This window comes from Agelaius phoeniceus, chromosome 4 (assembly GCF_051311805.1).
Source record: "Agelaius phoeniceus isolate bAgePho1 chromosome 4, bAgePho1.hap1, whole genome shotgun sequence".
In the NCBI taxonomy this organism is placed as follows: domain Eukaryota; kingdom Metazoa; phylum Chordata; class Aves; order Passeriformes; family Icteridae; genus Agelaius; species Agelaius phoeniceus.
In genome coordinates this window covers 28,537,366-28,563,502 of record NC_135268.1, presented here as the reverse complement: position 1 = coordinate 28,563,502, position 26,137 = coordinate 28,537,366, and the positions used below count along the sequence as shown (strand labels likewise).

The window sequence follows — 26,137 nt, the reverse complement described above, 5'->3', positions numbered from 1 at the left end:
GTCTTCCTCCTAGGAATTTCTCTTTGAGACTGATGACCAACTCAAGAGGAGGCATCAAGGAGCTTTGCATCTCTCAGAGTACTTTTAAAGCTGTGCCAAATACAATGTGGTTTTAGTTCATAAAGCAAGCTCCCACACTGATATGCCCAAAACTCATCTGATTTGGTTCATACAGCTCAGAACCCAGACAGGCTTTAGGTTTTAGAAATCCACCTGCTGTTAAAAGGCCCTGTTAATGAAATCAGCACATGATTTTTCTCATCACTGAGCACCAATGGAAGTATCTTTCTCTGTGGCACAATACTTCAGTGAACAGAACTTGCCCAGCTCTTTCCTTCTGGAGAAGCTAATTTTCAGCCTGTAGTATACACTGAAATGAGCTCTAAGGCTACATTGCACTTTTCCTACTGAAAATGTGACCTCACTTGAGGGCTTAGGATAATACAGACCATGCTAAGCAGTTGGAGCTCTGCTTAATGTTAGTGCAAATTGTGAGAGCTCATGATCTCTAGAATTGGGTGCCAAGCATGCAGGATCAAGGTTGAGGCTTGTTAAGGTTTCCCCTTAGGTTATTGGCTGATAAAGACCTGCATAGAGTTCATGGGAAAGCCAGGATATAATGCGCATTGTTAGCCATCAGCATTAGCAGTAAGCACAAGGCAGAGAAGACAGCTAAAGAGCATTTAACTATAGGATGCTGGTGCTTTTCTGACTGTGCCCTTACAGTAACTAAAATGTACTGTGGTGGTCTTAGCTCCTCATTGTTTTTTCCCTTATTTGCACCCTGAAACCAACGTGCATTAGACAGCCCAGTTAACCTTCGCTGCCAGGGCAGAAAACCCAGGGCTGTGTTACTGTGGTAACTGAATCATTTTTCACTTGAAGATGGAGCAGTTCAATGCAATGTATTATGGAACAGCACACTCTGGTCAGGATGAAACATGCAGGATGCCTGACAGCTCAGCGCTTGCTCTGTGAATGAATAGAGAGCTCCCAATTAATGCAGTGTTCAGCTTTTAACTTTAATAGTCATTGCTGTAACTCAACAGGAATGTTTATAAACATCTATTTGGACTGGTTGCCACATAGATATAATTTTCAGTAAATGCCCGACAGGAGTTTTCAGCATTGCTGTTTTTTATTATACGCATTTCCAAAGATGCTGATCAGGGGGCTGCTGCAGAACTGTGTAAGAACTGAGCTAATATCTCAGCAGAAGAGAGGAAGCATGCTCTCCCTGCTCAGATTTCTTACATATACAGAACCAGACACAAGAGTTTTAGGCTGAGAGAATTAGGCTCCAGAAGTAAATGGGAAATGAGTGTAGGACTACTTTAGTGCCTCTAAAATTCCCAACTGTTCTTTATGGGAAAACGGTGGTGTGGAGGACTGGAGATGGAGGTGTTCTCCCTCTTCAGCCGTATATAAACCTAGATATTATATAAAAATGGCTGTAATCCATGGTGGTTTCATTTAATTAGGGGGGGGTTGGAGGTTTTTCTTCTGACGTGTGGAGAAAATTCTCTATTCTAGGTTGTAACAATTGCCATTTCAAGGTTTTGCAAAACAGATAAAATTGAAATGGCTAATGGAAGATAGAGTCATTATTCCTGTTATTACCCATTTAAGTTCATATTCATGAAAAAAGTCAAAAGGAAAGCTAACAGGCTTACATTCATCCCTCCTGCCAGCCCATGACACAAAAATGGTCTCCCTTTATTAGTTAAGCTCTCCTGTGTGTTTTCCAACGAAGGGGTATTAAGCTGGGCAGTGAATTAGGAGGCTGTGTTTGAAGGGGTGTGGGGTATAGGGATTTCATGCTTTTCCCCTGAGGGAATTTTTGTGCATTAACACTGATATAATGGTGCCTGGCTATGACAAAGATGAGCAGCTGAGAAATACATGTAATAAATAATGCACATAAACACACAAGATCATTTCTAAGGGAAGTAAAGTGGAAGCCAGCCTTTTTAGCTCACAGCTAATGTGGTGGAATAATAAAACTCCTTCTGAGATGCTGTTGTCTGACTTGACATGCTTTGTTTTTCTCCTTAACAGGGGAAGTGTTCTTGCAGATAAAAGGCCCACTAGAAGACACATATAAAATCTATTGCTATCACCATGATGATGCACACACCATGCTGGAATACTATGAAAAGGATGAAGAACTGAAGCAGCATTTAAGAGACTGTGTACAGTCCTTAAAGTAAGATCTTTTCAAATGATGATTTCCGTCCATAGTCAGTTGCCTGGCAGGGAACATTTTAAATGGATGTAGATGAAAGGTCCCCTGTAAATCCGGAGTTTTATAAGGCTTGCTGGGAGCTCTGGCTTATGCTGCTTTCATGAAAAGATGACAAGCCAGGGGCCATGATTAGATTTTTTTCTCTCTAAGATGGCCAAAAATAGCACAAGAAAGGTTGCTCTTTCCTTAGTTTCAGTGCCCCATACTGGCAAAAAAAAAAAAAAAATTAAAAATTGCTGCATCATTTCATGGGCTATTAGGAACACCTTTTCCAGCTCCCAGGAAACTTGCTGCCCCCTGTCTTCAGCAAGTCTGCTCCTTGAATTGGAACAGGCTGTTATGGAGCTACTCAAGTGCACCAGCAGTTCTGGGCTGCTGCTACAAGGCCCCAGGGTCTGGAGCTGCTGTGTAGTTCCCAACTCCTCATGATGGGGGTCTCTGTGAGAGGAAACAGTGGTGCAGCAAGCTGCCTGTTCCCACCAGAGGCAGGTGCTTTGTGCCATTGGCTCCAATGCCAGCCCCTTGGGAAAATGTGTAGAGAACTGGGGATGTTGCCAAGTAATGGATCCATCTGTCTTCCATCACAGCTTCCTCCTGCAGCTAGTGGCAAGCATCAGCTCATCCACTCCATGGAGAGTGCTTCTCTTCCCACCCATAAATCCCCTTGCCCCTCACTTTCCCAAAATCATCACACAGAGCTGTCAGGAGTGAACATGCCACAGATTCAGACCAGAGGTCTGGCTCCAGCTCCAGGCAAGGCCCATGCTGCACGCTTGTAGGAGAGATGTAAAGTTATCACAAATAAAGGAGTGTACATCAGCAACAGATATTTCAGCCACACCCTAATTTGTGATTGGTCTGCAGAGATCTGTTAAGATTTAGGAGATGGGAAGTATGTCCAAGTGAAATCTGGAAAGAGTGGTGAAGGAAAATATTAATAACATTAAAAGAGAAGTGTTTGCTTTGAAGATAGGTTTTGTTGAAAATGAAGCTTATCTTGTGCAACATGTTTGGCTCTTAAATATATAACAAAGTATATGTACAGGGTTTTCAAGTTTTAGCTACCCTGGAAGTTGAAAGAAATAAATTTTCATATAAACTCATGCCTTCAGGCTAATGGATGGCCAGGTATTTCCCCTAAGTGGGTGTTTTAGTGCTGATGCCTACAATAATCTTTCCTGACTAATCAAGAGAAGCCACTACTGTCGTTCATTTATCCATGCTGCTGAGGCAAGGGGACATGGAAGGAAATAAAGATAAAAAATAATGTCCATGTACATCCTAGTGTGGATGGTGCCACTTGTATCCCAGAGCCAGCAAGAGGTGCTTCTGCTCCAAAATGACAGCTGGGCTTTGTAAAGAGAAAGGATATTTTATGCAGAGCCACTGTAGCCTTTGCTAGAAGGAAGTGACAAGGACTTCCTTACAACGAAGCCTTGTTTTGCCTTATTCTTTCCTGATTAGCCTTTAAACAGGAGCCAACCATAAAAGCACTGGTGTGGTGTGATTTTTCCCAGTGCCTAAGGATTGCAGTCAATTCAACTATTAAGACCTGAAAGTGCATGCTGACATTCAGAACTGTGGTCATCTAAAACTGTTTCTACCCAGTGGAGAATATTTGCCCTAGGAAGAAAACTATGCAAGATTGTTACCAAATAAGTTACAAGATGTTTTCCATTGTGAGACATAACAAATGTTATGTGGCTGGTGCTATCTTTGAAAAATGTTTACTTGTTAAAGAGTTTTCTTTTCCCTTGGAAAGAATATTGTTCCACTTTAAAAAATCTTAAACAAGCTGACATTAGTAGGGGCTTCTGTGCCTCCACTGAGTATTATCTGACATGTGAAAAACAAGTTCTATATCAGGAGCAATTTGAGAGTGGCACTCTGCACATCTGTACAGACAAATCAGATTTAATTAGCTATGTTGAGATTCCTGTTCCTTTTGACTGAAGAGGAAAAAATCCATCCCAAAATGTAGGTGTCTGTATTGGAGACATGTGCAAATCCAATTTCTGTAGAGTCCCCTGTTTCAGCAGTGATTATGCAAACTGGGGATGCTGTTTGCTAGCCTAGCCAAAGAAATGCAGCTGGTAAAAATGAAAGGATGCTGGCAACTACCTGCTCAGCTTTCAGCCTGAAGTAGCTCGGTCAACTATTACAGGGGCAGAGGGACGTCACAAGCACACAAAATGCTGACAGTGCAGAAGCAATGAAAGCAGCAGCAGCTTCCAGATGCTCAGCTAGGCACTGGGGGCCAGGAGATAAGAGTGCAGGCAGTCAAAAAAGTGTGGCTGAGGATGTGATGTCAGGGAAGCCTGATGCAGAGATGGACACGTTTGGGTCTCTTGCATTTGAGTTTATTCACACCATAAGAAAACATTCTATGCATGAGTTTGCAAACTACAATTTTAAGTCCCTGATGCTTTTGGTATATGCATCAACACCATTCTACTCCAGAGAGGTTTCAGTTGATGTGTGGTCTACAAAAAACTTCACAGCTTCATTGACTCTACACCCTAAAAGGCTGAAATGTATTCTTTTTCTTTTAAAACTACATTTCTGTTTAAAGAGAGTAGACAGAGATGTATGTAAAGTGTAAGAATGACGTTTAGTTTTCCTTTTTGTATCAATGGCTTGATGTTACCTACAATTGTTAGCAGAGTGATCCAAACTTCCTTCTCTAACAGTGTGAGGACAAGGCTGGGTCTCACAGCCAAAGCAGGTTTCTTACAATCCTTTTGCATTTGGGGCTGTCCATTCAAAAAGTTACAGGGTTAGATTCACCAGTACCCTCTGGCTGCTTTGTGCAGTTCTGCTGACACACAGAAGCCATAAACCTAAGTTACCTTGCCAGTTATGGCTACCCTGTGTCACTGAAGAGTATCTGAGAATCTCCTGGTCTGTATAAATCCTTTTAGGAGGAATCTAATGCATGTTTTGTTTTCTTCTCTTTTGCAGAAAGAGATATGAAGAAGAGTAAGTACTATGCCTTTTTTTACATGTAAAATAATCTTTAAACTATCTTTGATTTACCTTTAGTATGTTTAGAGCTGTACAGATAGAAATTTTAAGAACACAAGCCTTTTTTGTCAGTATATCCTGGAAAATTTTCCAGGAAATATGCAGAATGCTCTGAGTGTTTGTCAACAGCATAGTGTCAGTCTTTGGAATCCAATTTCCTGCTACAATTCAGGAAGGCTTTCAGGTAAAGCTATTTCTGAGCTGGAAACCCCTTCAGCATCCCTATGTGAGAAGCCCACTTTAGGATCTTCCCCCAAGAGTGGCTGGAAGAATATCAGAAAAGAACAAGCTCATTGAAACTTAGCCAGGAAAGTCCCCCAGCCACTGATGAGTTGTGGTTAAGGGACTTCTGTGCCACATGTGACATCTTTGAAAAGCTGTAAAGGAGAATTTATCACAGCTGCAGCCTCTGGACATCCAGCATGTTGGCTGCATTGAAATGCAGCACTGCCTGTAGTTACCTGCAGTGAGAGGTCAGAGGAGGGGCTGTCTGAACTGAAGAGAAAGATTACAACCCCAACCAAACGTTAGGAGAAAGGAGAAGTGTGGTCTATACTGGCAGGAGAGGAACAGACCTCAAGTCAAGTCAGACAATTTGTTAATCAGTCAGTTAATTGCATGTTGTAACTATGATCTGCATAAAATACACTTTGAAAGACTTGCATGTTGAAACTCTGCTTTTGGAGGTTTCAAGCTTTTGTGCTAGGAAATAGTTTCTCTGCAGTTTGTTTTGATAAGGGACATTCCTGTGTACCCCTGTCCCACAAGGAGTGTGACTCCAAGAGATACAAAATATCCAGAAGGTCACAATATGATCATGTGAGGCAGCAACACACACAGAAATCACCCAAGACTGGCTGTTCTGCCTTGTGTAACCCTAACAGATATGCAAGTCTGGTTTTCTCCTTCAAACAGTTTCCAGTGGAGTGTAGGAGACAGCTCACTTTCTGAGTTTATAAGGACTCTTACAAAGCTGTGCAGAATGCAATGAGCAGGTTAGCTGTGGGACCCTCACAGGCAGGGCACCCAAGAAATCCCATCACCTGCAAATCAGAGGTTGCAGAGTTGCAACAGCCCTTGGGCAGGACTGCACCCAAAAATCTGCTTACTCTTGAACTGGAAAATACAGCGTAACTCCCCCCAAATGGTCTGTGATGTTGCTGCTCCCAGACTGCTTTTCATTCAAGCATGATCAAGAAAACAATTACATAAATACCAGACAGTGCTGCCCTTTGCTAGCAGCTCAATAGGTTAAATTCTGCTTGGCTTAACAACTGTGCAGCCTCAGTGAGTTCCCTGGGTTTGCCTGAGAGACTTATGGCACAGTGAATTGTTTGCCCTACATGTCTTGTACTGAAATCAAGGAATCAAGGCATGCATAGTAGACCATGAAGCCCAAGATCCTGAGTCCTGCTGTAGCCTGATTCCTGCTCACCCTCTCAGAAGTGGCAGCTGCTCATCACACCAGCCTCAGCCTGCCTCGACCATGCTGGCTGTTGTGTTTGCCTCTGGACCAAGCTGCCTTGCAGTGACAGCAAATGAAACTAAATCCTGCCTCCCCTGCCTTTGTGTGGCTCACCACCATGGGCTTTTTAAACAAGTGGGAATGTGTCTGTGTTAGTGACTTTGTTTTGTTGGGAGGCAGGAGGGAGGCTGTGCCGTGGAGCTCACTGCAGTTTGCCAGCTGCATTTACTGCAGTTCCATGGCAATCATTTGCTGTGGGATTAGTACAGTTACATGTGGCTTAGAGTACTTGCTAAATTCAAAATCACGTGGGGGGAAGGCTGAAGTAGCATCACAAATGAATTACCAACTTAATTTTCTGCACAATAGGTGTCACAAGGTGTTACTCTCCTGCTTGAGTCACGTGGCAAGGCCATGTCCTGCCCAGCAGCCCCTGGGTCCTAACAGGGTGCACTGCAAATGGGACTGTCCAGGGAGAGTGGCTATCTCAGCTAATCTTGCTGGGGAGAATTAGATGAGTCAAACTTTGTGGCATTTAGTGCCCCAGGGAGTCATTATCTTCTAACAAACCTGCTATCTCTCACACCATATTGCAAGACTGTGTCATGCAGATACAGAACAGAGGGCTGTTTATCACTTGGGCAGCTGTCCAAAGTGCAACTATATAAAGAGAAGACACTTGAAGATTTTTCCATTCATGAGGCAGCTTTTATAGATTTGCATTCATAGGGCTTTTCAGAGAAAACAATAACAATTTAAGATTTTTTTTTTCATTATTGCTGCCAGAAGCTGAAAGAAGGAAAAACAGCTCTCTATTTAATGTAAGATACAGGGGAAATGAGGGGAATTGAAATGATGAGAATGTTTCAGGACATGAGGAAGCCTTAAAAGGCATCTACTGTTAATTTTTTTTCATGCAGAACTTTTTTACAGATAATGCCTGTTTGAGAGAGATGGTTTAAATATGCAGATGTCTCTTCTCAAAGGCATTCAAATTGTTAGTCAATTAGTCAGCAAGTAAGGATTGGCTCTTGTACTTTTTACACATATAAAAGTAGGAATTAAGGTTTTTTTTTCTTTTATGCTTTCTGTTGCACAAAACAATAGATGTCAGCCTGCAAAACCATGTGGCTGTTCCCTGTTTTTTGTACTTTCCTTCTACATTGTGTTATTTCATCTTTCCATATGCAGAAATCCTTCTTTGTCTACCCTTAACTCTTGCATAGTTAATGTCAGAAAACCCTTTCTGCTCCAAAAGAGCCTTTCTGGGCATGCAAATGGAAAGCTTGCTCTGCTTTACTGCCTTCCACACTGTCACCAGGAGCTCATGTTCAGTTTCAATGGGGAGGTGCCAGGTAGCTGGTGCTGGAGCTGTGCCTGGTTTGCTGAGGATTGTGCTGACATGAGGGGAGACCATGGACATGTCAGTCCTGCTGCTGGAACCTCAGCAGTGGCTGGCCCTGCTCTTGGCCACCTGGTGGTTGCTGTTACCTGTTCTGGGGAGACCCAATGTTTCTGGGGAGACCCACATGGAAAGTGGTGAAGGCACATGTGACTCAGTCCTTTCCTGTTTCCTTTGAGGATGTTGTGGCAGCCCACAAACTGCACAGCCTCTCCCATTCCAGCCTGGAGAGTGTAAGCAAGGTCTGGAGCAGGGCTGGAGTGTGAGTTTAGCTGGCCCAAGAGCTCAGGAGTGCCTTCATGGCCTGAGCCATTGAATGCCTGGGGATGCTGCTCTGCTGCCCCAGCCCAGCCAGTGGGGATTGAGCCTAGAGCCACAGAGCATCCCTGTGCCCATGCTGGAAGCTGGGACTGTACTGCTCTCATCCTTCTGCCACCCTGGCCAGTTGCCTGCTTTGCCTTTATGTAAGGGAGTCTTCCAGCAGGTTGGATCAAGCCTGTGTGAATATCCTGTGTGTTTAACATTTCCCAGGCCAGGTTTGGTACTCTTTGGAGGCATCTTTAGAAATATGACTGGCAGCCAGCAAAGTAAAGCCACAGGTGAAAGGCTGTAAAGCTTGAGGGTCTCTGTGCCAAGTCAGGGGTGTCGTGAGAAGGGATGCACTGTGAACAGGCATCCCAGTTACCCACAGCATGGAAATGTTGCAGTTTTAAGCCGGAGGGCCCAGAGCAGGATGTAAAAGCCCTGCTCTCACAGCATTTCTCAAACTTCCTGTTATTTGTTCTTCCACCTACATCTCCCTTCCTGGGTGTTGTGATGTGTGAGTTATAGCACATGCACCTTTAGACTGAGTGGGATGGTTTCAGAGCTGATGTCTGCTAAGTTCTGAAAACAGAAAATTCAGAGAGCTGGGGTGTATTTCTCATTGCGGGGGCGACAGCAGGGTTTCGTTAACAACACCCCTGTTCCCCCACAGATGTATCTTATTTTTATTTATGCAATTTTTCCTGCAATTACCACTCAAGTTTTTGACTTGAGTGGTAATTGCAATTCAAGGAATTTCTAATTTTGTGACAATTATTTTTGTGTAAATTACAGAGGAAAGCCAAATCTAATGGACCTGGGATCCCTGTTGATCAAACCAGTGCAACGGCTGATGAAATATCCCTTGTTACTCCGGGAGCTCTTGAACTCAACTCCTGCTTCTCACCCTGACCACGAGGCACTACAACACGCCCTTTTTACTATGAGAACCATTAACTGGAACATCAATGAACTTAAAAGGAGGAAAGATTTAGGTAAGAAAGCACAGAAAGTTCTTTGTAGGTTTGGGCTGGCCATTACAAGATTTATTTCAGCTCAGATATTTCACTATATAAATTTTAGCTGGTGCCACGCAAGTTGTGTAATACATTGAGTTTCAAGAGGGTAACAATGCCTTAATGTCCCTTGTCCTCAGCCAACTATGTTACCTGACTGGTAACTCCAGTATGAAAACAGGGAAAGAATTAATGTTATAGTGTCTGTAATGCAGTTGCAAACACTGATAATAATTAAGATGCAGTAATGGCAATATTTTTTTTTAGATTTGCCAGGTTGAAGCCCTAACTTCGCTCTTCCCAGGGTTACTGTTGATAATGGGGTTTTAATCCTCTTCAGTATTTTCACATGAGATTACCCCAAATTACATCAAAGTGTCTGCTTTCAAATAGTTTCATATTTGTGTGCCTGTTCTGGTGAAAAGTCCTGTGAATACCGACTACTGATGTAATGAAATTCCCTGTCTGCAGTGCTGAAGTATAGGAAGAATGATGATGATGAAACCCTTAAAGAAAAGTTTGCCCGACTGAATATTCACTCCATTAGCAAGAAATCCAAGAGGGTCACCAGCCATCTGAAAATACTGACAAGGGGAGAACCTCAGGTACTTACTCATGCAACTGCAGATTTGCATTGACAGCTTCAGTTCTGCTTTTGCACAGGGTGTTTTTCAAAACCTGTTGGAAATGGAGTTTGTGGTGCTGCTTTTTTTCCTACCTAATTTATAACGTCATTTTCTGACTGTCACAGAAGACAGGAAAGATTATTGTGATCGAAATAGAAAATAATGTAATGTGTTCTCCACCTTTTCCTTTTTTACACAAGAGTTTCTCAAACTTCTGGTCTTCAGCAGAGAGGAAGTGAGAGCCTGAGGTCAGCATTTTGCAGAAACCCTGGCAATAATTCTTGTCGGGGCTGAGAACATTTTCAAGTCCATCTTGCTCATGTTGTAGCATTAAAGGTTTGGAATCCACCAAGGAAGATGAGCAATACCTCTAATTAGGAAAGGTCACAGGGTTTGCCTCTACATGTGCAAAGACCTGGAACCCTCAAAACTACAGAGAAAAAGAACTCTGTGATGAGTCTGATGGGTGTGGGGTGGCCTAAAGTAAAATCCTCCTTCATAATTTCAAAGTTGTAATTCAAAACCTAGCAGGATAAACATTTTCAGGAAAGCTTAAATCGAAATCTCAAAGAAAATCAATTACAAATGACCTTGAAAGTGATATCCAGTGCACATCACTGCATGAGATGGCTGATTATACAAGGTCACTTGCCTTTCTAGATGTGACTTCACAAGATACATGCCATTTTTTCCTGGTTTGTTTTTTATCAGTTTTTCTCTTCTTTCTCTGATCCAAATCACTCACATATATTCTTTTCTGTTCATTTACTTATACAGTGGAAATTTTTGTATTCAGAATGTGACAGACACCAGCAAGACTGTAAAATCAGAGAAAAAGGGAATTAAATTTGATTAAGAGGATATGTGATTTTTATTTTCCCTTTTTTTTTTTCTTTAGAAACTTCTGGTTTATGTTTTTTTGGTTTTGTTTCTAATTAAGCTTTAAACGTTTGAGGATCATTTTAGTATCAGAATGCATCTGTTAGAGATTCAGCAGCCTCTTCTGCTTAATTAGACTGAGAAAGTTCCCGACTCACGTCTTGAAACACGCTGACACCCCCACGGCAAAAACACTAAGACGTGACTTGAGATTTCTGAAGCCCCTGCAGGAAAAGACGGGCAGAATTGACCGCGTTTTCAGGGTGGCATTAAGAAGTTTCCCGAGGCCATCGGCGGCTGCCGGCGTTTCCAGAGGAGAGGCTGGCTCGGCTCTGGGATAACAGCTCCACCTGCAGCCGCCGTGCGGGAGAGCGGCTATTCTCCTCCGGAACAGCCATCCCAACTTCTCCTCCGGAACAGCCATCCCGCCTTCTCCTCCCGAATATCCATCCTGCCTTCTCCTCCCGAATATCCATCCTGCCTTCTCCCCTGCAATAGCCATCCCACCTTCTCCTCCCGAATATCCATCCCACCTTCTCCTCCCGAATATCCATCCCGCCTTCTCCCCTGCAATAGCCATCCCACCTTCTCCTCCCGAATATCCATCCCGCCTTCTCCCCTGCAATAGCCATCCCACCTTCTCCTCCCGAATATCCATCCCGCCTTCTCCCCTGCAATAGCCATCCCACCTTCTCCTCCCGAATAGCCATCCCAACTTCTCCTCCCGAATAGCCATCCCACCTTCTCCCCTGCAATAGCCATCCCACCTTCTCCTCCCGAATATCCATCCCACCTTCTCCTCCCGAATAGCCATCCCGCCTTCTCCTCCCGAATATCCATCCTGCCTTCTCCCCTGCAATAGCCATCCCACCTTCTCCTCCGGAATAGCCATCCCGCCTTCTCCTCCCGAATATCCATCCCGCCTTCTCCTCCCGAATATCCATCCCACCTTCTCCTCTGCAATACCCACCCCACCTTCTCCTCTGCAATATCCATCCCACCTTCTCCTCTGCAATAGCCATCCCACCTTCTCCTCCCAAATATCCATCCCACCTTCTCCTCCCAAATACCCATCCCACCTCTTCCTCTGCAATATCCATCCCATCTTTTCCTCCCAAATACCCGTCCCACCTTTCCCGCCCCCGTCCTTTCCTCAGGTGGAACAACAGCGTGCTGGAAAATGAAGTGTTTTGTCGGCCTTGTAGTAAAGCAACTCCCTGCTCCCACAAGGATTAAAAATGGAATTCTCTGCCGTGTTGCCCAGTGGTTTTGACTTTTCTTGAATTACGGCGGGAGCTTGGGAGAATTAGGGGTTGATCTGTTTTCAAAGGGAGTAGTTCAGGGATTTTTCTAGCAGTGCTTTGGATGTTTGTTTCATTAGCCAGGCTCCTTTGGGTTGCCAAAATAACAGTGCAAATGTCTATTTTAGGTGAAAGATGGAACTTTTGATAAAGAAGAAAAGTTGTTTCAAAGTCTAGAGAAGACTGTGAAATTGTGTGTGAAGAACATTTCACTCTATTCACAACATCTCCAGGTGGGTACAGGCCTTTTTGCAATCTGTGGTCACAAACCCTGTCCATAACCAGTTTGACACACATTTCTGCCTCTGGCTGGGCAGCACCAAATTATTTATTAGCAGGGCTGTCCACATCAGAATATTAAATAAATAAGCTTTGCTGCCACTGCCTTACTGAGCCGATGGCAAAGAAGTTTTAAAGTCCACAATTTTGCATTTTCCCCCTGACAGAGGCAGGTTCTGTGGGGACCCACAGGTGCAGAGAAGAAGGTTCTGTCTGGTGGCACAGTCAGGACTTTCAGTCTCTGTGTGAAGCTGTCACCCCCATCTGCTGCACTGAAGGACAAACTGAGATTGAACCAATCTTCTCATTAAAGATTGAAGAACTGAGCTGCAGCCACATGAATTAAAACATCCTGAAATACATATTGTGGATGGAAGGACTCCTTCCCTTTTCCCATGGTTAGGTTGTGTTGAGGGTTAGCATTAGATGTGCAGAGTGCTCGAGTTCTCTAAAATGTCTTTGCTTCAACCCTCCTCTCCAGAGCTGAGGGTTGGCTTGTGATTTATCAACCTGCCCCTCCCATGGGCTACTTGCCAGCTTTGTAGATGGCATGAGGCCTGTCCAAGTGTAAGTGTGCCCTAGCCAGGCAGGGAAGCAGGCAAGATCAATAGCCAGCTGGCCAGGGCTTATGGCAAACGCGCCGTGTTTGGTTCTGCAAACAGGGAAAGGCCAGGGAGCTCAGCCAAGGAGGGCTGCTGCCTGCAGTGGTGCTGACAGCTCCTGATCCAAATGGATCCACACTTCATTGAGATTTAAATTCTGAGTAACTGAAATACATCACTTAGTCCTACTTAGTCCCCCAAAAGAGATTTTTGAGGATGCAAGGTAAGCTGGCTTCTTGCTGAAGAGTAGCTGAATTCCAGTGGGATATTCATTAGTTTAGGGAATAATTCTTATAGTTGAACACTAACAGCTTGATTCTTAAGTAGTTTACACTGAAAATAGACAAAGCAGAGGAAAATATTATCACAGTAATCAACCTCACAATGACTGGAAACTGCACAGCAACTGCACTGGTGTTGGAGATGGAAAATATTTCTGATTCCAGAAGTATTATTGAGAAGCTGCATGAGTGAATGCAGCATATTAAACCGGATTGTAATAGTTTCATCTTCCTACCATCTTTTCATTTAGGATTCTATACATCTGGCTGCCCAGAATATAATTGAGCTTCAGGAAATCCTGCAAGATAAAGATGACAAAGTCAATGACTGTTCGGAAAAACAGATCAACACTGCAAATCTGTGTGAAGACTTTGTAAGTTAATGCAATGTCCAGTGTTACACAGCTATCTGTATGTCTGAGAAAACAGCTGTATGTGAGGAAGACTAGGACAAAAAAGAGGAAAGAAAACCAGCTAAGGAATCTGTTGGGAAAGATGAGTGGGGGTTTCGTTGAATTTATGTAGGAACTAAGATAAAATACAATATAAATGAATTGTATTTTCCTTGGAAGAACGAAAGAAAACTGGTCAAGCTAAATTCCTGGGTTTATACTAAAATCTTTGTGTTAAATTTGTATCACCTGAACAATTCTGTATTTGTTTCATCTGAACTTCAGCAAAAAGCAGCAGATTGTTGCCTTGCTACTTTTGTTACCAGCACTTTCAGTTTGAGTGACTTTTGTGATTGGTATTGTGCTTATGTACTGTTAGCTCCTGGAATCACAGATCTGTAAAAATCTCAGATTTTTTAACTGGAAAAAAGCCTTTCAGGTCATCAAGTCCAGATATTAACATAGAGCTGTCAAATCCTTCATATAGGGAAACCACATAAAATCCAAATATAGCCCATAGTAATTAATAAAGCAATTTAAAAAATAGTAATAATTTTTCAACTAGTCTTCTGCTTTCAGAATTAAAATGAACTCTAATGCCTGGCTCTAATAAGGTACTTAAATGTCTTTTCAAAATGGGACAGGCTGCTTATTCAAACAACTGCTCAAGCTGGAAAAATTCAGAGGTGGAGGTGCATTTGTCAATAATGTATACCTTCCTCTCTCATTAGATTTTTGGAAAATTTTCAGGGCAGAAATTCCCAGTAGCATCTTTTTAAGAAATCAGGTCCAGCAGTTTGGAAGAATTGTTTTCTTAATGCATCAAAAATTGGTTCACTAAACACAGCCCAGTTTTTCAGGTGGAAATAAAATAGGAGCTATTTAGGCAGTGTACATCATCTTGGCCTTGGAGAACAACTCTGGGGCTAAAATGGATCTGTCCTCAACTCTGCTATGTTTTTGAGAATGCAGAGGCAGCTGCTTTTTTACTCTCACATCCAACCCAACAACTTAATTCACACAAAATGTCCAATGGCTTTAATCTGATGATGAATTTCACTCACTACCAGCCTGTGCTGTATTTGAACAAATTACTTACAAAAATAAATTTTATTTCATGCAATATTAATCCCATGAGACAATTAGAGACTAATGGAAAAGCCTGAGGAAGACTGGTTTTTTTACCAGGTGTCTAATTTTGTTGATTACTAGAGATAAAACCAACAAGCATAACCTAATTTAATCAAATCAAGTGATTGTTTGTGTTTGCTTAAACAGGAATTGAGTTACAGCTGTTTCCAGGAAAGGGAAAGAAAAAAAAAAAAAAAAAAAAAAAAAAAAAAAGCAGCTTTGAGAGAATTCAAGTCTCCCACTTAATAAGACCTCATTGGCTTTAGACTGTATATTGATGTGGGCCTTCCAGCCAAGGAAATCCTAGTTTTATTTGACCACTTGACCAATCCTTGCTGTTTTCCCCAGTGGCAGCTCCCTAGGGGCAGTACCTGAGGCTGCATGCTCCAAGGGACCACTGCCACTGGCAGACACTGAACACTGAAAAACTAACATCTAAAAAATTGAACATCTCCCATTATGAAGGAGATTCTAAGTCATGCTGGACCCTGCTTGAAACTGCCTCTGGCAGCAAAGCTTTGTGAAGAGTGATTAACAGATTGCTTGATGGGCTGCCATCAGGCTCAGCCCCTTATGGCATCTGATGGACTGCGTGAATAAGGTAATGAGTAGGTTTGGTTTGTACTTTCCAGATGGCTCAGCTGGACAAGCTCGTCTTGACTCCTCTCTCAGCACTGCAAGCCCTGTTTCCAGGCCCCCAGAAGCTCATCCAGAAGCGCTATGACAAGCTGTTGGACTACAACAGCTACATTCAGAGGTCAGCTGGAGAAGAGCTGGAGCTGGCAAAGAAAGAATATGAGGCTCTAAATGCACAGCTAGTGGAAGAACTTCAGGTATTCAACAGGGCAGCCAAAAAGATCGTGTTGAACTGTCTACATTGCTTCATCACCCTCCTCAGGAATATTATGTTTGCAGCACTTCAATCAAACTCTGCTGTCATGGTGCCTGTTCCAGTAAGTACATTAGAAACAGGTGTGGCTGTGTCTTAATTTCTCTTTTCTTCTTTCTGTATGCTTTGGCTAAAGTTATGTAGGACACATCTACAAAGCTACCACTGATTTACTGATTTTGTGACTTTGTTTGTTCTGCTGAGCACAGTTGAATTTTGTTTTTTTTTTTTTTCCTTTGCAAGCTCAGTACCGATTAAGTTCTTAGAATCGAAATGGTTTGGTTGGAAGGGATCTTAAAGACCATCTAGTTCCAATTCCCCTGCCATGAACAGGGACACCTTCCACTAGACCAGGTTGCTTAAAGCTCTATCCAACCTGACTTTTAAAGCTTCCAGGGATAAGGAACCCACAGCTTCCTTGCAGAAGCCATTTCAGTCACAGTAACCAATGTAAACCTGTCCTCTTTCAGAGTAAAGCCATCCCCCTTGTCCTGCCACTACATGCCCTTGTGAAATGCCCCTCTCCAGCTTTCCTGTAGGCCCCCTTTATGTACTGAAGGCCACAGTAAGGTCACTCTGGACTAAGTTTTGAGGAGCTTCCGTTCTGAACTCTTGTCAGACCTGTGTTTTTCATTGAGAATGATCCTAATGGGACTGTTCCTGCTGTTGCAGTGATAGTAATGGCAAGAGTATTACAGGGAGGCAAAAAGAAGGCAGCTGCTAGCATATCTTAGCATGTACTCTGACTAACCCAGAAAACACAGGAAATTATAAGAAAGTACATGAACACCTCCGTTGCTGCTAGACTGCAGAGTCACAGATGACTGCAAAAGAGAAACGAGATCTGATGAAATAGTTTTTATGAAAATCAAGGTGCTTTAAAACCCAAATATGATGCAGAAACTCCTGCAGATATCTCTCAGAAGTGATGAATAGCATCACCTGGAGGACTTGAACCCCCTGAGAAACACAGCTACAGCAATACCTTCCACACATACAAATCCACTCACCTGAACAGAAGCAAGGCTGCTTGGGAAACACACTCTAGAAAGGCAATTCTGGAGTATTCCTTTCCATCAAGGCTGGAACAGAGCACATTATAGTAAGGGGCAGCTGAAAAATTAAGCAAACAAGGTCAGGATCAAAACATAGAAAACATACAGCTATGGTGTTTAATGGGAGAATTAAGGATTTTTCTGCGTGAAGAAATTTCATCCCTGTAATTTGATGTTTTCATGTGTTGAAACCTGTTGTATTGGACATTGTTTTCTGTGAGGGTCTAGCTACAAAATTACCTTCTTTTTCTTTTTTTCCTGTTTACATCAGCGAATGCATTTGGTATTAGGCATATACGAAAATCACTTATTCAGTGCCACAGACAGAAACTCAGTTACCCAACAATTTTTAACCTGTTTGCAGCTCTCAGTTGCACAAACACGCAGCTGTGGGATAAACTACTCCAAACCTTGTAGCACATTGGCCACTCTGATAGCTGCTGAGATGCCCATTTGCATGTGAAAGCAGGTGGCTCAGTAGTATAAATGCAAGGCTCTTCATTTTCATCACCATTTAGAATATTTTTAATGATTTAACTTCAATTTCTATGTCTTTTAATTGTAATAGCGTCTATTAGAGACTTTCTTTAAGCAAAGACCTTTCTTCTTTTTATATCTCATATGTAGAGATTGCACTGCTTATGGGCTCTGCAGAAAATAGTCATAACTTGTCCGATTTCCTGACTCCTAGCACTCAGCAAATTAAATTAAATCTGCTCTCTCCAATCTCCCTCCCATTCTGTACATGAGATCTAACCCACATTTGTGTTTGCAGCTGTCCTCCTCAAGCATCTGTGAAGTGCAGAATCAATTGATAGAGGAGGTTCACAAGCTGAATTTTGTAAAAGAAAACATCAGTACAATCTTTATTGAGGGAAAATTGAGCCTGGAAAAAAAGAAACCTGTTCCTTCTCCGGTGAGTACCATACATCCCAATTGTGTGTGAAGCATCCTCTTTTGATCACTTTTGAAACAAATCCATTTTTATGCTACCTAAAGGTTTGGGCTTTGTCTCTCCACTGTGACTCTGAATCAGGTTGTTGGAGTAAAGTTTTCATTGACCAGTAAGCTCTGAAGATTTTTCACATTTTTCATGTTAATATCTTGAAAATCCACTTGAAATTACCTCAAATTTAGCCCTTTAAGCACAAGGTAAGGCTAAGGTGTATTTCTGGTACTTCTTTTGTTAAATACTCTTAAAGTGCATCTTAGTCTTCTAATTCAGAACATTTTTTTCCTTGTGCTCAGCTGTGGTTATGTGCACTGGTGTTTACACATATATGCACAAACATAGACACCCACAGCAGAAGAATCAGAAAATCCACCAGGAAATCTGTGTTCCCAATCTCATCAGATGGCTCTGGAGGTTTTAGGAGTTTAGTTTACAGTAAAATAAGGACTTGGGAGCAGCCTTGGGCCAAGAGAAGCTGGGGCAGTTGTAAAATTCCTTTCAGCATCAGTGAAGGCACAGGTGCTCTTGCTTCTGTGCTATGTTAAGATCCCACTGATGTGCAGCACCCCCCTCCCTGCCCTCTAACCAAACCCTGAAATGAATATGCTTCCAGCAGGTAATGGTATCTTGCCCTCATTTAGAGAGGTAATTTCACACAAAAAGCAGCCATTTTGGGTACCACTGATTTTTTTTTTTTTGCCTAATGCCTTATCATACAAGTTTTTATGTGGCCTTAGCACACCTCAGCCCATTTTTGGATTATGCTTTTTCTGTGATATTACATCAGAATACAAAGGTCATGGCTACGGAAAACCAATTAAGCAGGAGATAGTTCACATACAGAACAGCACCTCTTTGAGAGCAGAGGACAGACTAAGAGGTCTTTAATTAGTGAAATTCCTATATTTCTTTGAAATCTGCCCTTTATTGCTCACCTATTAATATAGCAGTGGGACAGGTTCTTCCTGCATACGCAGAGGAGATTTGGTCCCGGTGTAACTCTTTGGTCTGTGTGTAAAAACGCTGGGTCAGTTGCCACAGGCAGCATTTTTATCCAGATTTTTACCTGGAAATGGCCCCAGCATTACTGAGGATGAACACCATGTATTTCCAGCTGGAATCCCCACGGCAGACAGAGGAGCACAGGTCCAAGCTGCTGGCCACCTACAGCACCGAGTCGCTGTACCAGGCTAAGCGCAAGTGCAACGCCGCGCAGGAATTCGATATTGACTTGCAGGAAGGAGACCTGGTGGCTGTTGTGGAGCAAAAGGACCCCTTTGGAAGCACAAGCAGATGGCTTGTTGACACAGGAAGTGAGTTCTCTGCACAAATATCCCAATAACAGCTTCCCTTTGGGATACTGATTTCCTTTCATTCTGGCCCCATCTGTTTGCCTCTGTCATACTGACAGCTGCATAAAGCGGTTGGTTTTGAAATTATTTTAGCAGCGTTTTGCTGTTTATTTATTTTCTGTCTCTTTATTCTGGTTTCTAGTCCTCACAGGGTATGTGTACTCCTCCTTCCTGAAGCCATACAATCCAGCCAAAGCACAGAAGGATGCAGCAGAAAATGGCTTTGGTGATGATGATTTTGATGACATCAGCCTCTTTGTCTCTTCACGGCCCCCTGCTGACAGCAGCACAAGCAGTCCAGGGTACCAGAAGAGTGACAGCAGCTCACCTTTCCATTTCCGTGAAAATCCTGCAATTAATGGCATGGGGACTGGTGCTCTTCAGGGTATGGATGATCAGCAGGTACGTATGATACACACTGTGCCTGTCTTCTTGTTGTTCCTATTTAAAATCTAAAATTATACTGTTAGTAATTTGAATGGTTTCCTCTCATACCAGAAAAGAGTGGCACCAATATGTCAGTGTGACATAGGAATTCATTATTCTCTGCTTTTAAATAGCTGTGAGGTAGGAAAAGAGAATCAGTTAAACTGTGAACTGCAGTTCTGTGTCGCAGAAAACACGCTTGCATTATCCCACCCCATGTATGCCTCAAGGTTCTCATACAGAGCAGGAACTTGCAAAATAGCTCAGTTTAGGGGATTTTTCAACTTACTGGTGACAAGAAAGCTGATCAGCAAGGCACAGAAGTGACCCATGTGCCACATTTGAGCACAGGATCTTTAGGAGAGGTGATTTTCCATGAGGAAACCTTGCTGAAAAATTCTTCATGCAATCCATGGCCACTTGATGTGAGCTGAAAACCTTACCAGTGTTGCAAGGTGATGAGGTCTTGGAGATTGGTTTGTTTGTCATGCAGAGCTCCCCAGATGCTTCAGTTTTACTTTTTATTTTGGCCCTGTCTATAAATTGCAGGCCATGTAGTTGAACACTGGTTTGTACATGTTATTACATCTCTGTATACAGAACTGCTACTGATACACAGCTACACAGTAACATGTGGCAACACTTCTCAATTCTGATTTTTGTTCATGTGGCTTTCCTTTTTCAGATCTTCTATGCTGTTTTTGCATTTCAAGCTAGAAGTGATCAAGAACTCAGCCTTCAGGAGTACCAGAGGGTGAGGATACTTCGCTTTTCTGACCTGAGTGGCAACAAGGAATGGTGGCTAGCTGAAGCAAAAGGTCAGAAGGGATATGTACCATCTAATTATCTAGGGAAGATGACATATGCTTAGGAGGGGAAGGGCCTTTTGAGCCAGACTCTCTGAAGCAGACAGAATAATCATCTGTTAGGTTTGCTGCAAGCAAAGCAAGCTCACAAGTGATTGACAGAAGCCATGGTATCCAGCACACAGATGATACTGAGAACCTCCATTCTCCAAAAGCCATCACCTTGTCAAGACCTGAGGGAGGAAACATTTAACAGGAAGACTGATTCTGATTAACATGCTGAAGAGCTTGCTTTTCTATTACCCCATAATTTTCTCTTTTGTCAAAGCGTCGTACATCAAGACTCAACCTACAAGTACAAATCACAGATGAAATTACATTTTTCTTCCATGATATTTAGCAAATAATATTCAAGATGAAGAGAATTAGCCTTGAAAAAGGACAAATTCAGTCATCAGGGATACCGTAGGCTGAGTTGTTCCTGAACTGTTATCTCAGTGAACACAGACACATCTTAAAACTTGAGCTTTTTTGATTGTCTGTTTTTCTCCTCAGCCGCTTTTGTGAAGAACCTTTTTTCTCAATGGAGATTATTGGATTGGGAAAAGAAAAAGCGCTTTAATTTTAAGGAAACATTCCAACATTTAAGACACACCAAGTGTGGTGGAACCAGTGACTAGTCCCAGGGAAGAAGGTATGTTTAGTTAAAGATGGAAATGCAGGAAGGAAAAGAGGAGACACTAGAAACAGTTACTAGAAACTGAAGAAGTTATAATTTTCAAATGAATTACACAACTGCTTCATATGGTAGAAACAGTTTGTAGCAATATGGAAGTGCCCCAGGTTTGAAATCCACATATGTCTTCACACTAACTGCTTTAGTGCTAGATCTGTGTAGTGAAATGAAACCTGTGTTATTAGCCTTGGGAAATTTACTGGTTAAAAAAAAAAAAGGAAGAAAAAAAAAGAAGAAAAGCCAAGTGGTGCCTTTCAATGAATATTTAGTGCCTCTCTGATTCCTTAAGTCAGATGCAGGGACCATAATATCTAGTCAATAAGTTTCTTTAGGTTCACTGACTGCAGTGATTCCTAGGTCAGGCAGTGCCCAGCTCTTAAGACAGACTGAATGGTGACAGCAAACAGAAAACCCTTCCTTGTGATTCTCATGGGTATCTGCGTGCTCGACACAAGGTATTTCACCACAGCAATGCTGAGGTCCTCTAGTGATTAGCCAAAACCTGGTGCAAAGCACTGCAAAAAGGAAACAAAAAAGTGATTGTGCCTGCTGCAAACAGTGTAACTGGAAGTAAACTCCTGTCAGGTATTTTCTGGTTTGCATAATTGCTTGTGCTGATGACAAAAATGACAACACTGTTACAATTAAGGGTGGGAGAGCAGGTAGTGTTGCTGATTGAGGGTAAACAGAAATTGTTCTAAAGCTTTTGTCTGACTTTCTACTTCCCATAGTTTGAAGAGTGGGGTTTGAAGATGAAATGATTCAAAATGCTTAGTGAGATGTAATAGAAAATAACCTGTCAGCAAAGAAAGGATAAGAAACGTTAGGGCAGTTGCTACACACAATAGTTTCTGCTATGCTAATGAACCTGGTTTCATTTTCTTTAATGTCCTCAATTTTCAGATTATTTTCATAGAAGGGTAGAAAAAGTTGTCAGTCTTGCTCAGAGACTGAATGCAGCAGGGGATCACAGAGATTAAACCTGAAATTTGTGCTGGATTAAATCATATGATAGAGAAACTTTTAGAGTTCTCAGAGATAGATATCCAGAATCTGGTGTGGGAATCTCTGTGTACTGCTGCTATCCAGTGAGCATTATTTTGCATTATTGTGCATCACCTCAGGCACTTAAATCTTTCTGTTCCCATAGCAAGCAAAAAAGATTCTCAATCGCTTAATTAATGGATTTAGCTGCTTTTATGGAAAGCTTCACCTTCAGTTAAATGAAGAAAATAAAAGTGCAGAGGGAGTATCATCTTGGAAGAATGGACTGAAAGACTTATCGCTACCCAAAGCATCGCTACTGCTTTGGCATTTATGTTTTGAAATTATGGGGAAGATACACACAAGAAGGTTTTCAGCTCTGTTTTACAATTTAGAATATTTTACTTGGAGAAGATCTATATTTTGCAATAGTTGAAACAGTTTTAGAAATGGCTGAATTGTACTTAGGCTTAATGGAGTCATGTAAGCACAATTATGAAGTTTTTTATTTCAGACAGTGAAATTAATCAAGGAAAAGAGGAAAAAAAAGATTTCTGAAGTCTTAGCACTGAGAACTCCGCTTGAGTCACAGGAGAGCTCAGATTTTGAGTGTTAGGTACATTCTCCATGAAGAATCAGACTCTGTGAAGGTGTCTCAAAGAGTACTCAAATGCTGCTCTCCAAAATTTTCGCTAGGTATCCTGATCCTGAAGTAACAAGGAATGAAGGATGAATATACTGGAGTTGACCACCTGAATTTCTGGGGAATCTAGGAACTCCAAGTAGGCCAAATGAAATCCCTGTAGGATTAGGACCCATAATAATTTTTATATTGTGGCATAATTATATGACTTTATTATAGCCCCCTAACTTGGGATCCAGTAAAAGTATGTAATTAGGTACTCAGGTGGATTGGCTTAGTCCATTTCAGAAATTCAAATTGTGAGCCATTATCATTTGATATTATGAATATGTTGCAAACTTTAATTTTTGTTTAGAACAGATTAATGCAAACAGCAATTGCAGGAAATTAAGAGATGCTCCTTGAATCTAAAGCCTTCCAAATTAAGGATTTACAACAATTCATATTAGACTTGCTCACTCATCTTTTTGTTAAGACAGTGCTTTAAATACTAGCAACGGAGCTGTGTTAGGACTCCAGAAATTCATAAGAATATACAATGGTTTTGCCACTGGATTTTTTTGAATGTGGGGAAGGTTACTATATTCTAAGAGCTTTCTTATTCTCATTCTCATTAATGACAAAACTAATTAATTTTGATTGAAGCAGGGACAGGCTGCAGTTTACTGGATTGATCTTGCATTTGTTCCAATGTATGTTTTACTTGAGCTGGTGTGACAATAAATATGTACAACTACTTCCAAGATTGGGTCCACTCAAACTGAAGTGCTTTTCCATTCAGGGAATATTTTTATGTGTTGCCATTGATAACCTGGAACCCAGAAAGTGTCCAAGCCAGTACACAGCAGAGTCCCAGGCTCTGACCTCTGGCACCTCTGTGCTTCACCATCTTCCCTTTGGCTGGGTGATCTTCCAGCAGGGGTTCAGCTTTTCAATGCAAAGATTGAAGAATTATTCCTTCTGACTTCTCATCTTTGGAAGCTTCACTGAGTAATTACCTCCTTCAAGCAATCAAGTATGCTTTTGCTGTCATTTTAAGATAGCTTTATAAATGAAGATAGATGAAGTGGACCTACCACCTGCACTAGGAAACACAGCCATGATAATCCTTGCTCCCATAGATCTGTTACTGATAATTCCTATTACAATATTGTTTGTTGAGAAATAGTAAAAAAGAAAATCTTCTTTTAAATTATTGTAATAATAAAATCTATTTTTGTAAAGATGTTTCTTCTTCTTTATTTTTCTAAATATTATGTTTTCCAGAAGCAAAGAGCTTTATATGCTATCCAAGATCTGCCTGCAAAGTTAGCAGAGGAAATAGTTAGTTGCCTCAGATAAAATGCTGCATTTCTAGGATGCATCCTAGCTTATTGATAAATACATTAGAACTTTTCAAGCACTATCAAAAATACTAAGAAAGTTTAAAAATACACTTCAAGGTTCCAAATGTCAGCATAGCTCTGTTCTTTTCCAGCTGCTCCTGAGATTGTGACCACTATGAGCTGCAGTAGATAAAAGTTTGTAAATCGCAGAGCCTTGTGTTAGACCTTCATTTTAAGACACAGGTATCACCAGCATCCCCTAGTCCAGCCAGAAGTAGCACTCATGGAACCAGAGTAAACTATAATTTCACATTACTGAGGGTATCAGAAGTTGGGCATCTATGAAACAAACCATCCTATTTAAGTGGAAATAAATTACCACCACACCAATTTCTTAAATATTTAAGAAAAGTCAGGTAGCTGTTTTTACAGTAAATAACAGAGCAATTTGGTTTGGGGATAGAAGAATCACAGGACTATTTTCCAGTTATTTTTACTAAACAGGAGGCATGCTTCTCAAATTTCAGATGGGCATTCCTTCTTCCTGCCCTACACTCCATTCCTCAACCTGACACACGACTTCAGTCAAACAAGCCTGTAGAACAGACTCCTTTCCTGAAAATACAGTTGTTAATTCCATCCTAACTATAACATCAAAGCAGAAAGCAACCGTTCCCTTCAATCTTCTCTGTTTTTCAGCAGTGCCTATCTAACATATTCAAGTTAAACACTCGTTCTAAAAGACCTGGTCTGTGCTATAAATCCTTTCTGATATAATACTTCAAAGAATCACAATCCTAACTGACATTTTTATACCAACAGAAGATGACTTTGTATTTCATTTAGGAAGCTGGGAAAGTTACAGTGGAAGAATGTCTTTTGCTGATGCAAACTGGACCTGTATTGCAGATTTTGCTAATGCAGTGCTATTGATGAGTGCAGCCAGACTTTGGCCTTATTAGAGGGAAAAGAGAAGCACAAAAAGCACAGCATCACTTATTTCATTCTGAATGGAGGGACCCTACAGTCAATCCATGCCAGAATTACAGATGCAAAGACATCAGGGCACACTTGTATCAGTCTCAGGAGTATTCTAAATGGCATAAGCTACCAGTATTTGAAAACAAGGATCATTCCTCTGCCCCTGTTCACCTCACTGGTGGCACCTAAGGTAATGGGGACAGTTGAGATGTAAGCTCCTGCACTCTCACCAGCAAAGCTTTATGTCTGTTCAGAGACAAGACAGGCACCTAGCACCTTGAACACTCCTCTGGGAGCAGGTTTTACTACTGGAATGAACACTTCACATAGGAGCACTTGGCCATTTAAAGGATCTATCTTCACACTACTTAGTGTAGGCATCAGTCTTCTGATTAACACTTAGGAAGAAAATATGCCTTCTGTTTGCTAATGGAAACTGCATCAGTGTCTTTTCCTACTATGCTACCATTAAAAACCCTCTGTGCTGGAAAGGAGGAAGGATGGGCTGATCAAAAAACAGTAAAAGTTCTGGATTCCTCCTCCTCATGCTGTTATTTTTACACAGCCCTGGAAGCTACAGGCACTACAAAGATAAAACCTTTCTTTTTTCCCTCCACAGGAAATAATAGCTGAAAAAATCTGCAAATTTTCCAGGCAGCTGAGGCAATCCTGAGTAAATTAAACTATTCCTTTGGCTGTTTAAGGAACTATAGCCTAAATCTTAATTGTGGAGAAAGGAAATGAGGTATGGGAAATACCTAACACGTATCAAGCTTTACACACACTTAAAATACAGGATGGCAAAGAGAAACAGTAGCTTTCACCTACCTATGCCAGTCTGTGTCACCACAGACCATGGACAGATGTCAGGTGCCCACTCCAGCTGCTCTGTCACTCACTCCCCTCCTCAGCTGGGTGGGGGGCACAGAAAATACGATGGAAAGGTCATAGGCCAAGATAAGGGGAGTGAGAGATCACTCTCCAATTACCATCATGGAAGATTAATGAGACTTATTACCCATCAAATCAGAGTATGATAAGG

General features: G+C 41.8%; 1 protein-coding gene across 1 annotated transcript in view; it reads left to right on the top strand.

Moving 5' to 3' along the window:
- The window catches only part of ARHGEF38 (Rho guanine nucleotide exchange factor 38), a 29,345-nt gene extending 5,333 nt beyond the window's left edge, over positions 1-24,012 (top strand). Inside the window, exons 3-13 of the mRNA XM_054633677.2 lie at positions 2,059-2,206; positions 5,207-5,224; positions 9,235-9,434; positions 9,927-10,060; positions 12,390-12,494; positions 13,675-13,797; positions 15,579-15,899; positions 17,666-17,806; positions 18,957-19,155; positions 19,337-19,596; positions 20,306-24,012. Of these exons, the coding sequence (XP_054489652.2) occupies positions 2,059-2,206; positions 5,207-5,224; positions 9,235-9,434; positions 9,927-10,060; positions 12,390-12,494; positions 13,675-13,797; positions 15,579-15,899; positions 17,666-17,806; positions 18,957-19,155; positions 19,337-19,596; positions 20,306-20,491 (1,835 nt within the window). The 3' untranslated portion in view covers positions 20,492-24,012. The remainder of the gene's footprint in view (positions 1-2,058; positions 2,207-5,206; positions 5,225-9,234; positions 9,435-9,926; positions 10,061-12,389; positions 12,495-13,674; positions 13,798-15,578; positions 15,900-17,665; positions 17,807-18,956; positions 19,156-19,336; positions 19,597-20,305) is intronic.
- Positions 24,013-26,137: the final 2,125 nt, after the last annotated feature.